The 18,682-nt window shown below is 32.3% G+C and overlaps 1 protein-coding gene across 7 annotated transcripts in view; it reads left to right on the top strand.

Moving 5' to 3' along the window:
• DPH6 (diphthamine biosynthesis 6) overlaps window positions 1-18,682 on the top strand; it is a 443,212-nt gene that overhangs the window by 191,705 nt on the left and 232,825 nt on the right. For all 7 annotated transcript variants that reach the window (XM_079914295.1, XM_079914294.1, XM_079914299.1 and 4 more), the window contains 2 exons: window positions 10,701-10,851; window positions 12,716-12,847. In XM_079914295.1, the coding sequence (XP_079770421.1) occupies window positions 10,701-10,851; window positions 12,716-12,847 (283 nt within the window). The remainder of the gene's footprint in view (window positions 1-10,700; window positions 10,852-12,715; window positions 12,848-18,682) is intronic.

The following is an 18,682-nucleotide window of genomic DNA, read 5'->3' as shown; positions in this document are numbered from 1 at the left end:
GATGTAAAGAAAAGGGAATCCTCATACACCATAGGTAAAAATGTAAATTGGTACAGTCACCATGGAAAACAGTATGGAGATTTCTCCAAAAATTAAGAATAGATCTATCTTATGATCCAGCTATTCTATGCTGATATTTACCCAAAGAATACAAAAACAGTAATTCAAAAAGATATACACATTTGTATGTTCATAGCAGCATTATTTATGACAGCCAAGATATGGAAAGAGTCTAAGTGCTTATCAGTGGATGAATGGATAAAGAAGATGTGGTATATATACTACATCTTGCTGACAACGGAGTGTAGGTTCTTGTCTCATCACAGAAAGTATTCAGAGGCAAGACAGGGAGGTCAAGAAGATAAAGCGAGGATTAATTTAAGTGATAGTACACTCTCAAGGGGAGAGCGGCAGTTTCAGGTCAGTAGCTGCCCCAAGTTTCTTTGGCAAGCCAGTTATGTGGGCCATAGAAATGAAGGGGTGGAATATTCATTAGGGGGGAGGGGTGTGGGGGGTCATACTCCTGATTTTCATCCCAGCTCCATCTTCCAAGGGGAGGAGGGATGTCATGATATCGATGCATGATGGAAGCTTCTTATCTGCAAGGCTAATTTTATTGTAATGAGAGCATAATGAGCAAAAGCTTATATTCAGACACTGGAGATTCCCAACTTTTCCCACCTTTCTTTGCCTCTAGGACACTATCATCCCAAAATATGTGGTTTCCTGTCAGTCTGGAGGTTCCTGCTTTTCTTTTTCTGCCCAAGCACCCCCATTGTTTACAGGTTGTATGATTTCCTGCCATTTGGCCTGTGCCCCCCTTTCTATGCTCATATCTAGGTAACTGCCTGCTTTAACATTGCCACTTACAACAACATGGGTGGCCTTGAGGGTATTGTGCTAAGTGAATTAAGTCAGATGTAAAAAGACAAATACCATATGATTTCACTCATATGTGAAATATATTTTTTTCAATAGTAAAATAAAATAAATGAACAAATTAAACAAAACAGAAACAAACACCTAGATACAGAGAAGAGTAGTGGCAACCAGAGGGGAAAGAGTTGGGGGAGAGGGTGAAATGCGTGAAGGAGCTCAACTGTATGGTGAGGGATGGAAACTAAATTCTTGCTGGTGAGCACACGGTATTGTATACAGAAGTAGAAATATAATGTTTTACACATGAAACTTATATAATGTTTTAAACTGATGTTACCTAAAGAAAATTTTTTAGATGATTGGGAAAAAAAAAAAAGAAAGATTTCAAATCAACAACCTAACTTTACACCTCAAGGAACTAGAAAAAGAAGAACACGCTAAACCCAAAGTTAACGGAAGGAAATAATAAAGGTTAAAGCAGAAATAAACAGTAAAGAAGAGAAGAATGATAGAAAAAAAACAGCAAAACTAAGAGTTCATTATTGGAAAACATCAACAAAAATGACAAATCTTTAGCCAGACTAAGAAGAATAGAAGACTGAAATAACAAACATCAAAGATAGTAGAAGTACATTGCAACTGGTATCACAGAAATAATAAGAGTATGAGACTACTATGAACAATTATATGCCAAAAAATTGGAAAACCTACAAATAATAGATAAATTTCTAGAAATAAATGACCTATCAGGACTGAATCATGAAGAAATTTAAAATCTAAGTACACCTATAACTAGTAAGGATATTGGATCAGTAATCAAAAACTTCCCAACAAAGAAAAGCACAGGACTAGTGGTGTCACTGAAGAATTATACCAAACATTTAAAGAATTAACACCAATTTTTCTCAAAGTCTTCCAAAAAAGTGAACAGGAGGGAATATTTCCAAGCTTATTTTATGAGGCCAGCAATACCCTGGCAAAGATACTGCAAGAAAAGAAAATCAGGTAATGATATTGTAAGAAAAGGAGACTATAAGTCAATATCCCTGATGAATGTTGATGCAAAAATCCTCAACAAACTACAAGCAAACTGAACTCAATAATACATTAAAAGAATTGTATACCATGACCAAGTGAGATTTATTCATGGAATGCAATGGTGGCTCAGCACATGAAAATCAGTCTATATTATATACCACATTAACAGAAGGACAAAAACCACATGATTATCTTAATTGATGCAGAAAAAGCATTTGACAAAATTCAACCCTTTTCATGATGAAGGCACTCAACAAACTAGGAAGAGAAGGAAATTACCACAACATAATAAAGACCATAGGTGAAAGCCCACAGCTGTCTTCATACTCAATGATAAAAAAAAAAAAAAAACGGAAAGCTTTCCCTCTAAGATTAGGAAAAAGACAAGCATGCCCTCTCTCACCTCTTCTGTTCAATGTGGTACTAGAAGTCCTAACCAGAGCAGTTAGTCAAGAAAAAATAAAAGGCATTCAAATCAGAAAGGAAGAGGTAAAACTTTCTCTGTTGGCAGATAATATGATCTTATATGCAGAAAACCTTGATTCCACAAAAGTATTATTAGAACTAATGAACAAATTCAGCAAAGTTGCAAGATACAAAATCAACACACAAGTTCAGTTGCACTTTTAAACACCAACAACAAACAATCTGAAAAGGAAATTAAGAAAACAGTCCTGTTTACAATAGCCTCAAAAAGAATAAAATATTGGATTGGCCAAAAAGTTCATTCAGGTTTTTCCTTAAGATATTACACAAAAAGCCCAAACGAACTTTTTGGCCAACCCAATACTTAGGAATAAACTTAACAAGTAGATGGAAGATTTATACACTGAGAACTACAAAGCATTGCTGAAAATAATTAAAGATACAAATAAATGGGAAAACATCTCATGTTCATAGGTTAGAAAACTAATATTGTTAAATTACCCTTACTACCCAGAGCAATCCACAGATTCAGTGCAATTCCTATCAAAATCCCAATGGCATTTATTTTTCAGAAGTGGAAAGTACTATTCCTATGGAATCTCAAAGAACTCCAATAGCCAAAGCAATCTTGAGAATGCAAAACAATGCTGGAGGCTTTACACTTCCTGGTTTCAAAACATATTATGAAACTACAGTAATTAAAACAGTATGGTGATGTCATAAAGACAGACATGTAAACCAATGGAACAGAATAGAGAGCCCAGAAATAAACCCTCATATTAATGGTTAAATGATCTTCAACACGAATGATAAGGCTACTTAATGAGGAAAGCATGGTATTTCAACAAATGGTGCTAGGAAAACTAGATATCCACATGCCAAAGAATGAATTTGGACCCTTACCTTATACCATATGCAGAAATGAACTCAAGATAGATTAAATGCCTAAACATAAGACCTGAAACTATAAAATTCCTAGAGCAAACATAGGGGGAAAAGCTTCATCACATTGCATTTGGCAATGATTTCTTGGATGTGATACCAAAAGCATGGGCAACAAAAGCAAGAATATGAAACAAATAGGACAACATTAGACTTAAAAACTTGCACAGCAATGGAATCAGTCAACAGAATACAAGCTACAGTATGGGGGAAAATATTTGCAAACCATACCAGTATTCAGAATATATAAAAACACCTACAACTCAACAGTAACAATAAGAATAATCCAATTTAAATAATGGCAAAGGACTTAAATAGACATCTCTCCAAAGAAGATCTACAAATGGTAAACAGATGAAAAAATGCTCCTCATCACTAGTTATCAAAGATATGCAAATAAAAACTGCAATGAGATATCAATTCACATCCATTAGGATAGCCACTATCAAAAAAACAGAAAGAATACCAAATGTTGGTGACGATGCAAGGAAATTGTAACTTTTGTGCACTCTTGATGGGCATGTAAAATGGTGCAGCAGCTATGTAAGAAAGTATTGAGTTTCCTCAAAGTATTAAAAATAGACCTACCATATGCCCAGCAATCCAACATCTGAGTATCTATCCAAAATAATTAAAATCAGGATCTTAAAAAGAAATTTGCACTCCTGCATTCATTGTAGCATAATTCACAGTAGTTCAGATGTGGGAACAACCTAAATGTTCATCAACAGATGAACAGGTAACAAAAATTGGTATATACATATGATGGAATATTATTCAGCCTTTAAAAAAGAAGGAAATTCCGTCATATGAATAACATGGATGAGCCTTGAGGACATTATACTACATGAAATAAGCTAGTCACAAAAAGACAAATGCTGCATGATTCCACTTATGTGAGCTATCTAAAGTACACAAACTTATAGAAACAAAAAGTAGAATGTTCGATGTCAGGGACTGGGGGTAGGGGAGGAAAGCAGAATTGTTCAGTGCGTACAGAGTTTCCGTTTTGCAAGGTGAAAAGGTTCTAGAGATATGTTACACAACAAGGTGCATATATTTAACACTACTGTACAACACATTTAAAGATGGTTAAGATGGTAAATTTTATGTTACTTATCTTTAATCACAATAAAAAAAGATAGCTAGAAAATTTATAAATATGTGGAAATTAAACAGATTTCTAAATAACTCATGGCACAAAGAATAAACCCCAAGTGAAATTAGTAATGTTTTGAATAAATTGCTAATGAACAATTTGACATATCAAAATTGTGAAATAACATTAAAGCAGTGTTTCCAATGAAATTTATAGCCTCAAATATGTATATATATAATATAAGGAGAATGGCAAAAAAATCAATGAGTTAAGCAATAATCATAAGTTAAAGAATAGAAATTTAACCCAAAGAAACAAATAATAAAGTTTAAGAAGAAATCAATTAAATAGAATATGAACATAAGACAGAGAAGTGGTTCTCAGAAATGATTAAACTTGATCAATCCGTGGCAACACTGATAGAGATAAAAAGAATGAAGGCACAAATAATCAGTCCCAGAAATCTTAATAGGAAGACATCATTATGATTCCTTCATACAGAAAGCTTTCAAGAAAACAGAAGAGGGGACTCATTTTGTGAGGTTAGTACCTACATTCTGTTACATATAATTGACATTTCTTTTGAAAATGTTTTGGGAAGGATGCCTTACTACACGTCCTTTCAATGTTATTCTGGAGTATTGCTGAAAAGCCCACTCAAGGAGCATTTATTCTCTAGAAAATAAACTTTAATTTATTACTTATAAACTTACTATTTACTGATTAAAGCCTACAATCTATGAAGTTACTAATTAATATATAGATTTTTGTCCAGTAGGGATGTGAATTATTTCTGTGAAATAGAAAAAGATAACCCCAAAAGTTACAATATTACTGCCCTGTAGGACATTAACCAGTTTTGATATTTAATACTGGTTTGCATTAGACTCATGAGTCTAATTTTTTTTTAAATATACTTGGAAATAATAAAATCTGATAATGATATTAAGAGGTAGGGAAATTGTAAATCAATCTCACTCATGAACATAGGGTTAAAAATCCTTCTCAAAATATTATCAAATTAAACTTGTGATATATAAAATGAATAATACACCATGACCAAGTTGGGTTATTCCATGAATGCAAGGCTTATTTAACAGCTGAAAATCAGTTAATGAATTCACCATATTAAAAGAATGACAAAGACAAAAACATATGATCATCTGCAATAGATAGAGAAAACATCATACCTAAATGCGAAATGATGAAATCTTTTCATTTGAGTTTAAGGACAGGATAAGGGTGCCTAAAATCACCACTTCTATTCAGCCAGTGGGGAAGGTAAGAAAAATAAATAAATGTACAAGTTAGGGAAAGGGAGAAATACAGTTATCACTGTTTGCAGATTATGACTGTATAAGTAGAAAATGTAGAGCAGATCTATAGACACATCCTTAGAATTAAGTTTTGTAAGGTTTCTGGATACAAGGTAAATTTAGAAAAATGGTTTTATTTATGTGTAACAAGAAAAAGTTCAAGTGCTTCCACTTTTATGTTGAGTAACCTTGAGCAAATTTTCTAACCTCTCTTCTTTCAGTTTCTTGTATAAAATAGGAATGATAATACTGTATCTTAGTGATTCTAGGGCACATTTTTTTCCATTTTTTAACATCTTTGAAATTATGATATAAGTCTTAACAATGATGTCTTAGATTTGATGAAATATGGTATCATATACCTCATAATGTGGTTTTGAAGGTTAGATTAGTAAATACAGTAAATTTAAAATATTTACAACAGTGCCTGGCACTTAACAAATGTTCAATAAATGTTAGATATAATTATGATTTTCTTCCACTATGTTTTTTAATGAGTTATTGTTTGCATAAAGAAAGCTTCTGTTTTTTTTATAGATTCTTTTTGTAGAACTAGCTTACAAAAGTTTTATTATTTCTAGTATCTTTTTAGTTGATTCCCTTGGATTTCACAAGAATATATACATATTAATTTAATTTGAATATTTTATATCTCATTGTATTCTTTTCAAGTTTCATTTTTTTTCTGTACTCTAAGAACAATGATAATTATAATAATAATAGCATGATAACAATAATAATGATAATAATGAAAGCCAGCACTAAGTAGAACTTACTGTATACCAAGTATGCTTCTAAGTATTTTAAGTATGGACACACTTGCCTTTTTTCTGTGTACTAGAGTAGTTAAATTATAGCACATTAACTCATTGGAATAGTATATATCCATTGACAGTATTTATTTTACAGGGTATATGACATTGATAATTGCATATTATATATCTTTAAATGATAAAAGTATAATTGTGTGTATAATATGAATGTAGATGCGTAAAATTTATGCATCTGTAAAAAAGGACAAGAAGAAACATGGAAAATAATTTGTTAGGAAGAAATTCTATATTTTTTGCTTCTAAATTTTCCTTATTTGTGCTAAAATTACATAGTAATCTTTTAAAAATATGTTAATGGTTTATAATCTAAAGATAGTTTTTACTTCCATGTTAAAGGTAGAGGGAAACTTCTCAATCTGTTGCAAATACAGAATTTTTGTGAGAAAACAGAAGAATATTTTTTTCAGTATGATGCTTTAATTGTTATATTTGTCCTTTTCAATATATTAAAAATGGGATGAGGAATCAAAGTAAGTCCTTGGAAGCAGTAAAGTAGTTGTGGACAGAATAGAAAAAAAAATGTCTCAAGAAGAAATAATGATTAATGCAGTACCCCCCAAAAGTAGGTCAGTCTCAAATATTAGAAATTAGCTAATATTTAATAATGCTAATATTAAATAATCATAGTAATATTTAACAATATCAATTAGAAAATGGCTAGTTTAATCATAGAAAATGTTTAAATTGTTATTTGAGTGATAGTATTTTCACAATGAATGTTAGTATGTTGGGTGCCACATTATATCAAGAAATCTATCCTTATTAAGCAAATGCTATCTAGTTTGATACTTTGCAGCTACATATTTGACAGTCTCTGTTGATTGTCTTATATGTGTGTGTGAGTTTATGGGTGGTTGATCCAAGTCAACCATATAAAAAAACATTTTCTTCTCAAAAACAGCTCTTTTTTCTAATAATTTACTAAAGACAAAAGATTAAAGTCACTTCAAAAATAAGATTCTTCACTGTTTTAAAAGTAATTTCCCTGGATTAGGTCCAAAGGTAGTTCAAGTTCAGTTTGAAATAAAATAGGAACTGATATCTGCCTATATTTTTGCACATTCTTTAACTGTGACATAATACATAAATAATTTCGCACCTTTTTTGTAACCAAATAAAGTTCAGAACAGAATTATATACTCCAGTAATATCTTTCTTACTTTATTTATAATTTAGACCATGGTCCACATGTAGGAAAATATTATACAATGTATTATTTCATATACTATTTAATTGCTTCTTTTCGTCAATTCAGTTTCTATCACTTGGTCATTTATTTGCCTAAATAAGTGAATATCTGAGAGAATATAAATTCTTTAGGAATCTAGCATGTTTTTAACTTCCTTTTAAGCCTCTCCTGAATTATGTTTCCTAAAAGAATGGGGGGTAGTAATTGAGTCTCCTGAGAACTTTCAAACATACAGCTTTCACTTAACTGGAGACTTTTTCCCTTATTCGGGTCAAGTATTTATGTGTATTTTGAATTTCTGGTTTAGACTTTTGACCCAACCTTAATTATAAGTGAAGGTTCAGTTCCATTGCATATAATGGGGCTTTCAGCCTGGAACAAATATTTTTCTAAAGAAAGAGAGGAATTTTTAATGAGTTTAGGATTGGCAATTTACATATCCTCTTTGAGCTTAGTGTATATGCTTACAATTCTGCCTTCCAGTTGGCTTCTCTTTATCATCAGAAGTAATCATAAACCTCTAAAAAAGAAAGCTATCTAATAAGAAAAAATAGACTTGATGTTTCAAACTTATCTTAATAGATTACTTCAGGTTTAATTACAAGTTGTTTAACCCATCTTAAACACAGCTAACTGTTATTAAACAGGAAAAGTAACGAATGCCTTATCCAGAAAAAACCTAGGTTAATTAGTTTAGTCCCGTTACTATTAATTGAACGGCTTCCTATATGCAGAGCTTTTTGCCTCTCCTCATTCTTTTTCTTAGTAAAATCACATTTTTCAGATGAGAAACAAATGTTTTTAGGGATTTTTTAAAATATCGCATTTCCTAATTTTAGAAATAGGTTACATGGGCATTGCTTTGGCATATTTTTACAGTTTTCCTACTAGACTAGATTGTAAACTTGATGAGAGGGGAGATCATTTCTTGCCTATTGACTGCTCACATAACAGTACGTATAACATCGTGGAGCCTAGCATTTATTAGGCACTCAATAAATATTTATTAAGTTGAAGTGAATTAGCCAACTTTTTAAATCTGTCAGAGGATGAGTGATTGATTTAAAGTAGTCCAGGGCCTTACCTATTCATTGCTACTATAGATACAGTAGTTGTTGGAACATGAGGCAGTATATAATAGAAAGTGAGGCAGCAAAATATCTAGAAAGACATCATGTACTTTTGTGTGGTGGGCATAGAAGTAGCATTATCCCATGTCAGTTTGTGTGCATGTACAAATAAAAGTTAGGGTGATTATTCACAGAAAAAAAGTGAACGCATTGGAGATAACTCATTGGCAAGTACTGAATCTTAAGGTCAAAATCCTTCTGTAGTGCTTAATGGAGACTTTAAATTAAATAATAATGGATACTTAAAAACTTTACTTGATAATAATTCATATGAAAACAACATTCAGTTAATTACCAGATGTATTTTAAAAATTAAGACACATACACAGATTGGGTATGGATTTTGCTTTGTCCATTTATTGTACTATTTGTTAAGATATCTTACATTTTGTTGTATTTCATCAAATTTTGATGGGAATATTGACAAGATAATTGATGCTATTAAAGAATTATTTTTTTAGGTGTGATAATTGTATAGTGGTTATATTTATAAAGAAAAAATAGTTCTGTATGTTTATTTACTGAAATACATACAGATGAGATGTTATGATATCTGGGATTTTCTTCAGTATTATCCAGTGAGGATAAGAAGTGAGTGAAAGTATAGGTGAATAAGATTAGCCTTGAGTAGATAAATGTTAAAGCTGGCTGGCAGGAATACTGGACTGAGATGCCGTCTCATCTGACTGTATCTGAAGGAAAGAAATCAGATAACCCACGGAATTACTGAAACTCCTTTTAAAATTATTGAAAAAAGCAGACCAGATGAGCATGAATAATTTGACTTTTCTAAAGTTTATTGGTTAGTTTTACAGAAAAACATTCAGCATTTTTTCTCAGGTTCATATTATGAAAACCCACATAATGAGAACACTGTGTTTTAATATGAAAACTCAGTTTCTAAAACCACTTGGAAACAACTTTTAAAAACTGGGAGAAAATGTACTTTATTTTCTATTGTGAAATACAAATTTACCTTCAAGCTATATTTTATGTATGTCTCCCTATTTTAAACCAAACTAGAAATTCAATGCATAGTTTGTTGGGATTAGTTGATGAAAGTTGTTCTTTAACGTAACCTTAGGTCTCATCTTTAAAAAAAATGATGTTTCTTTTCGAGCTGCAATTATAGAATCTCAAAAAAGTATTCTTCTCTATTCTACTTTTAAATTCAAAATTAGGAAACCTGAAGAAGCCTATTTGATGCCCATTAGATACCTATAGTAATTTAGATCCATTGTGCCAATATGCAATAACAAATTTATCCCAGATTGAACATAAATTTAGTTTCCTAAAGGTATGCTCAGTGCTTTGTTTATTTGTATTACTGTGTCCTACTTTAGACTATGGTATTAGTTTATATGTTTATTTATTTAATTGAACTTACATAGTAATTGTGCTAACATATGACTTTCTAATGCTGGCCTGCCACTGCATGATCAAACTTTTTTCCTACTGGAATTTAAAAATTTTTTAATTGATGCTTTTTTACTTTATCCCTTTTGCCTTTAATAGCTTCATGATGTTTTTCCCTTTTCTTTGAGCAACTCACAACCTAACTCTGTGCTATTGTATTATAATGCTTTTGCTCCTTTGCATGATTGTAATACACCAGTCATTTGTGTGATTGTAATCTATTATTCCACATTGGTCATTGACCACATTGTGTCACCAATATCTACTATTTCCCATTTTCAGATATTGCATTTTCCTATTAATGGATAAATTTCTTGCTTTTCCTTTTTTCTTGAGTAAATGTAAATTGCATTTATCTATCCAATTTCATCTTTTTTTTTTTAGCTTCCTGATTCATCATTTCTTATTCTGCTCACTAATCTTTATTCTTAGCATTTGACATCCTCAGACAGGCTGTTTATGGGTAACTGCTCATGTGAGGTGAACTGTAATGAGGATAACATCCTTGCTCTCAAAGAGGAAGAAGACCAAAATGAAACTCCACCTCTCATCTGGAAATCATTGACTCCCCTTCTACAAAATAGTGAGTTTATGTTTTACTCAGTCTTTTTTCTCCTTTATTGCTTTGTAGTATAATTGTATATGAAAGCACACATAATTACAACTTACTGTTAATGACTTTTTACCTCCTAACTTTTGTAGATTATTAGCAATACATAATAATAATAATCTGTAATGTTACGGAGCAGTTATTATGAGATGGACACTTTTCTGAGGGCTTCATATGTATCATATAATTTAATCCTAAAGTACTAATTACTAAATATATAACTATTATCATTGTCCCCATTTTGTACAGCTGGTTAGTTGCAGAGAGACAATTCAAACATAGGCATCTGACCCCAAGGCCTGAGCAATTTTAAGCACTATGATATATGGCCTTTAAAAAAAAAAAAAGTACAATTAAGACAATGTGTTTGTTCATGATGCTAAAGCAGCTAGTTGAAAAATGTGGAGTTAATCCAAACCAGATTGTTCTTTACTGAGATAAAAAAGAATAAAACTGATCAAATTATATTATTTTCCATTTAAATAATTTTGTAGTATAGAAACAATGTGAAAATTAGTTGTCATAATACCTATTTAGGTGATACTTTCTCTTTCTGTCTTTTAGCATCAGTGGCTTCTTTTTCTTTAAACTTCAAATTTATCCTTTTGCCTAGTTTAAACATGAATTTCTTCTGAAAGCACACACACACACACCAAAAAAAAAAAAAAAAGGAAATTGTATTGGTTATACAAACACATAAATCATTTTTATAAATTAGATTGTTTTCAGATTTTTAAAATTAGGAATAATAATGTATATTAGAATGTAAAAACTTTAGATTTATAAAGAGTCTTACTAATCTCCATCTTGTGAGCTGATTCAAAGTAATGCAGTGATAACTTTTGTAGGTGACCTGGCATCTGAGGCACAGGTTTTTGGTGCCCTTGTCACGTGCTGTCGAGCACTGCCAAATAGTTTTGGGCACACTAACAATGTTCTACCAAAACTTGGGATGTGCATTGCTCCATTCTTCTGCCTCAGGACTTCCTCTGAAACCAAGGGAGCTTACTCAGCCCTTGTGCCAAGGAAGCCTGGAAGAGTGAGGGAGATATTGGCACTTGCAGCAGCGTTCAACTAATGGGGGACAGGATATTGTGAATAAGTACACCAGCCTGATATCCTTCAGATGAGCAATCTGAGCCACCTTCTACAGAGCTCCTCAGAGAATTCCCAGTAGAATTGATCCTTGGTTGCTCAGATCATTAACCCACTCAGTAGCATTGTTGGCTTTTCCTCTCCTGTCTTGCTCTCCATGCCTTCTCAGTCAGCTTTTTGTGATTTACCTCCCAAATAAGTTACCTACATCCAAGTTCTTATTTTAGACTCTCTTTTGGGACAGTCTAAACTAAGACAGGAATTTAGAATTGAATGTACAGATAACTTATAAAACCCAGTGTTCTTTTTAATCCTGCATTTTAACTTCAGTTTTTTAATGGTACTCTTTAAAAATCTTTTTAACCCTATGCACAAGTTACATGGTAGCATAATTTATCTCTTTCAGGGATGATATATGTATTTATACCTGAAATGTATTAATACATTTCAGAGCTTCAACTATATTTAAAAGTTAAAAACTTTTGAAATCATTTGAAAAACATTTGTTACTATATGTTTACCTCCTCTAACTATGCATAATTCACTTGTTAAAACCCAGTGATAAGGGAAGGAATGTGTTTCTTTAACTTGACATTTTATTATGCAGGATGTTATTTTCCTCCCAGGAGTTCTGTTCTATGGAACTATATTAGGAAAGTGTTGATTTGACATCTGTCATTATAGGTTTCATTTACTGTTTTTTTTTCTTTCTTTCTTATTCTTTCTTTTTTTTCTTTTTCAGGTCAAAAATCAATGAGCTCAGGAAAATCTCCAAGTGGTTACCAGTGGATTAACGGCATCATAGCCGCCTTTCTCTCATTCAGTGAAGAAAGTGTTATAATTGCAGCAGCTCAAGCCTTTTCTTCTCTACAAGGTGCTAATTTAGTTAGTACTTAGTGAGTAAGGAAACTGCTTTTAAAATTCAGAAAAACAATTAACAGGTTTATTTATTTATTTTAATTCTAAGCCTTCCCCAAACCAGAATCTATGAATATCTGGTATTAAGTGATCTTTAGTGATGAAAATCAACTGTCTAGTGATAATGTACTTATTTGGAAATTCATAAACATCAAGGTGATAGGGAAAAAGAGTAAAACCTTTGTGTTTGAATTATCTCTGAAATGTATTCTAAAGCTTTATGCAAATAACCATGGCTTCTTTCTGTAGTCATGTATCTTACATTAACGTGTGCATGTATGCTGGGTGTGTTGTCTGCTTCCTAAAGTGCTTTTGTTAACATCATAATTTTAAACTAAGCTTTTCAGAAGGCTGTTCCTACTGTACATTTTGGCATCTAAGATTAGGTCAGTGGCCATAAATCTCATTTACGTACCTAATGTAAAGGAGATACTGCTGTCTTGGGAATCATGTGAGCCAGATTCCTTACTTTGCCCTCTTGTAAGATACTGACATATAAAACAAAATGCTCCCATTTTGTTTTGCATCTTTCTTTATTTAAAACTTTAAATAAACAATGTTTATGCAAGATTCTTTTTCATTCATAAAAATGGAAATCACTCTTAGTGACTGCATGAGTAGGCTTGTATTCTTGTTCACGACTTCGCTTGATAGATCACCCCATAAAATCTTTACATTTGGCTTGTGCAGCTGAATTCATGACTGAATACAGAATGATAAAGAAGCTTTAGCATTTTGTGGAAAGAAAAGAAATCATGCCTTCTAGATGGCCCTTAAGCTAGCTTTTAACTGCCTGGAGATCAGATAGAAATGTATAATCAAACTTGCCTTAAAGGCACAGTGTTTAGTGTAAATCTTTAGGTCATAATCTGTAAATTAATGCAAAGAGATTCTTTAAAATTTATTTGATTTTCATTATATTTGCATGGAAATCTGCCAGTCCAAACGTATATTTATCTTTTTTTTTTTAACCTTTCTATCAGAAGTTAAAATAGAAATGATGGATTATGTCACTGGCCAGTCCAGCAGCCTATTTCTTTCAACACATTGCTATGTATTTACTGTTTTAGCTATATTGTTTTCAATTTCTGGCAAAATAGTCAGTTTTTGATCCTGGGTAGAAAATGTCAGTGCTCACATTTCCTATGGGGTTTTGGCCTTTTTGTGAAAAGGTAGGGGGAGAGCTAAATGAATTATGATGCTGTCATCTGAAGAAACCACAGTGTAATTCTTTGCCAAATTTTAGCAAGAACAGAGCTGATCATCTGCTAGTGTAAGCCTTTCCTTGAACCCTACCAGCAGTTCACTCAGGCTTCTGCCTGTTCTCTTTCATGCTGTGAGATTGTAGCCTACAGAAGTCCTTTTAACCTTCCCTTTGCAAGGTTAATTGATTTAATAACCTCCAAAGAAGACAAATTTTGCCAGAGGAGTTTAGAAATCTAAATTTAGGAATTTAAAATTTCACAACTGAGCTTAAGTAATATTAAAATTAAGACTGAGTTGCTTCTTAACATAAATAGTTTATGGAGAATGCATGTGTCTTATTTTAATTTTTTTGAAAGCTGACACTCTTCTCATCCTTCACAAATCTATTTCCCTAGATTTTAAAGAATGGCAAATATTACCAGATAACATTTGTGTGTTATACTCTTTGAAATCAACACATTCTGAATGTGACTATAACTAATGTATATTGTAATCATCTGATAGTATAGTTTGCCATGCTTAAGTGCTCCTCAAAACCATTAATTTATACATTCTAATATCTTTTACTGACTCCTAAGGAAGTATCCTTGCTTGGACTAATGGAATTTAGTTCCTATCCATTTGGAACAATTCATAGGAAAAAAATCTCAACATTAAAGATTGTTATCTATGAGGATTCTTCAATTTCATTTTTAGCAATCATTTTGTAGCACTAGTTTCAGATGATTTTTTTAATTGTTCATTTACAATGTTGTGTTAATTACTGCTGTACAGCAAAGTAATTCAGTTATACATACTGAATAACATGTTCTTTTTTTTAATACATTCTTTTCCATTATGGCTTATCATAGGATATTGTATATAGTTCTCTCTGCTATACAGTAGAACCTAGCTGTTTATCCATTCTATGTATAAATGCTTACATCTGCTAACCCCAGCCTTCTACTCCATCCCTCCCCCAAAGTCCTCCCCCTTGGCAACCACCAGTCAGTTCTCTATGTCCATGATTCTGTTTCATAGATAGATAGGTTCATTTGTGTCATATTTTAGATTCCACATATAAGTGATATCATATGGTATTTTTTTTCTCTTTCTGACTTAACTTCACTTAGTATGATAATCTCTAGTTGCATCCACGTTGCTGCAAATGGCATTATTTTGTTCCTTTTTATGGCTGAGTAGTATTCCATTGTATATATGTACCACATCTTCTTTATACATTCAGCTGTCAGTGGACATTTAGGTTGTTTCCATGTCTTGGCTATTGTGAATAGTGTTGCTATGAACATAGGGGTGCATGTATCTTTTTTAATTATAGTTTTGTCTGGATATATGCCTAGGAGTGGGATTGTTGGATCATATGGTAATTCTATTTTTAGTTTTCTGAGGAACCTCCATACTGTTTTTCACAGTGGCTGGACCAACCTACATTCCCGCCAACAGTGTAGGAGGGTTCCCTTTTCTCCACAGCCTCTCCAGCATTTGTTATTTGTAGACTTTTTAATGATGGCCATTCTGACCCGTGTGAGGTGGTACCTCATTGTAATTTTGATTTACATTTCTCTAATAATTAGTGATGTTAAACATCTTTTCATGTGCCTATTGGCCATCTGCATGTCTTCTTTGGAGAAATGTCTTTTTAGGTCTTCTGCCCATTTTTTGATTGGATTTTTTGTTGTTGAGTTGTATGAGCTGTTTCTATATTTTAGAAATTAAGCCCTTATTGCTCACATCATTTGCAAATATTTTCTCCCATTCTGTAGGTTGTCTTTTTGTTTTGTTTATGGTTCCTTTGCTGTGCAAAAGCTTGTAAGTTTGATTAGGTCCCATTTGTTTATTTTTGTTTTTATTTCTATTGCCTTGGGAGACTGACCTAAGAAAACATTGGTATGATTTATGTCAGAGAATGTTTTGCCTATGAACTCTTTTAGGAGTTTTATGGGGTCATGTCTTATGTTTAAGTCTTTGAGCTATTTTTAGTTTATTTTTGTGTATGGTGTGAGGGCATGTTCTAACTTCATTGATTTACATGTGGCTGTTCAACTTTCCCAACACCACTTGCTGAAGAGACTGTCTTTTTCCCATTGTATATTCTTGCCTCTTTTGTTGAAGATTAACTGACCATAAGTGTGTGGGTTTATTTCTGGGCTCTCTATCCTGTTCCATTGATCCATATGTCTTGTTTTTGTGCCAGTGCCACACTGTTTTGATTACTTAGCTTTGTAGTATTGTCTGAAGTCTGGGAGGGTTATACCTCCTGCTTTGTTCTTTTTCTTCAGGATTGCCTTGGCAATTCTTGGTCTTCTGTGGTTCCATATGAATTTTAGGATTATTTGTTCTAGTTCTGTGAAAAACGTCATGGGTAATTTGATAGGGATCACATTAAATCTGTAGATTGCTTTGGGTAGTATGTCCAGCAAATGACTTTTTATTTGATTTATCTTTCTTGATAAATAATGTTAAGTCTTTGTTTCCTCTTATCACCTTTTTATTTTATCACCTTTTCTTCTTTTGTCCAGCCCAACTCTAGGATTCCTTCTTTCCATAACATGTATTCAGCAAACACTTTTTAGTGCCTATTCTGTGCCAAGTACCATGCTACATTCTGGGTTTACTACAGAGAATGAAATAGGTTTATATTCTGCACTCACAGAATTTAGAGTCTAGTGGAAATAATACCCATAATTATGCAAAAAAGATAGGCGAGAGAAAGAGAGGAATACACTTAACCTAGATTTTTTTTTCCAGCTGAATGCTTTTCCTCTAAAATCAGGAACAAGACGAGGATGCCCACTCTTACCATTTATATTAAAAAATTAGAAATAAAATTACCATATGATCCAGCAATATTCACTCCTAGGTATATATCTGAAGGAAACGAAAACACAAATTTGAAAACATTGAACCCCAGTGTTCATAGCATTATTTACAATAGCCAAGACAAGATATGGGAGCAACTTAAGTGTTCATGAACAGATGAATGCATAGAGAGAATGTGAGATATATATACATATATATGTAATATATATACACAATGGAATATTACTCAGACATAAAAAAGAATGCAATTTTGCCATTTACAACAATGGGGATGGACCTGGAAGGTATTATGTTTAGTGAAATAAGTCAAACACAGAAAGGCAAAATTCTGTGTTTTTACTTATATGTGGAATCCAAAAAACAAAACAAAAGAATGAATATAACAAAACAGAAATAGACTCACAGTACAGAGAACAAACTAGTCATTACCAGTGGGAAGAAGGATTGGACTGGAACAAGATAGAGGAAGGGCATTAAGACACAGAAACTACTAGATGTAAAATAAATAAGATACAAGGGTGTAATGTACAACACAGGGAATATAGCCAATATTTTATAACAACTTTATATGGTATATAATCTATAAAAATATTGAATCACTATGTTTGTATACCTGAAACTAATATAATATTATCACTCAACTATACTTCAATTAAAAAATTAAAAATATTAGTTTGGGATGAATTGTAAAAAGAACAGGTCTAAACATCAGCTTAGGGAACTGGAAGCTTAACCTGAGGAATTTTTACATAACCCAGTGCAAAATCACAAAGGGATGAAAAAGTATAGGAGTTTGTTACATTTGGTACCCTTTATTTCTCTTTTTGGGGTCTACAGTTTCCTCAACTTCCTGTGATTGCATGTATATGTTTAGTCTTTGGGAGATAGGACACAGGAAATGTTTGAAGTCATAAAGGGAATTGTTGGAAAGCTTTGAGAATAACAGAAGGCACAGTGAGAAGGAGTGGTTTTGTATTTAACTGATACATGTATCTTTATTATATTCTTGATCCTATTTTTGTTGGATTTAAGGAAAAGTGGGGTGTTTATCTTTTCCTCATATACCCCTTACTCCTATGAATTTCTATTTATAGATCTTTTGGAAGATGACATGACTTTATACAATACACTTATATCTCTACTGATTTAGCATCTTCTGACAATTCTCTATTATCTCCTCACTATAAAGAGTGAATAATTAGCTAAATTTTATTTAGTATTTACTATATGCCTGATCCTGTATTAACTCAATTATCACAACAACCCTGTGAGTTAAGTACTGTTATCCCCATCTTACAGATGATGAAACTGGGTTAACTAGAAGTTATCTAGGCCAAGTTTATACTACTAGTCAGTTGGTGGGATACACATAAGCAACTGGCCCTTATGCTTCTGCTTTTAGCCTCTGTTCTATATGGCCTCTCCCTAAGTCAGTGATATACCTATGTTTTAATTCTGTTATTGAAGGATTAAGTAAACATACAGGTACTTTTCTCAAGCTACTTAGCTTTAAATTTTTAAGGGAGAAATTTAAGTATAGACATTTGTCATAGTTTATAAAATAAATTACTTTCAGTGGATTTCTAATAGTTTCTCAGTGCTGAAGCAAAACAAATACTTACTGGATGGATTCTGGTGCTGCATTTAGTTTTTAATTAGTGACTGTGAAAATAATTTCTCACTGTTGTTAAAGCAATTCAGTAGTAGAATCACTTTAAAACATTAATTCTTACTTATAAATAAATTCACGTTAGACAAACAGTAC

The sequence above is a fragment of the Stenella coeruleoalba genome (genome assembly GCF_951394435.1).
Source record: "Stenella coeruleoalba genome assembly, chromosome: 2".
Classification (NCBI taxonomy): Eukaryota; Metazoa; Chordata; class Mammalia; order Artiodactyla; family Delphinidae; genus Stenella; species Stenella coeruleoalba.
This window is presented reverse-complemented; position numbering and strand designations above follow the sequence as displayed.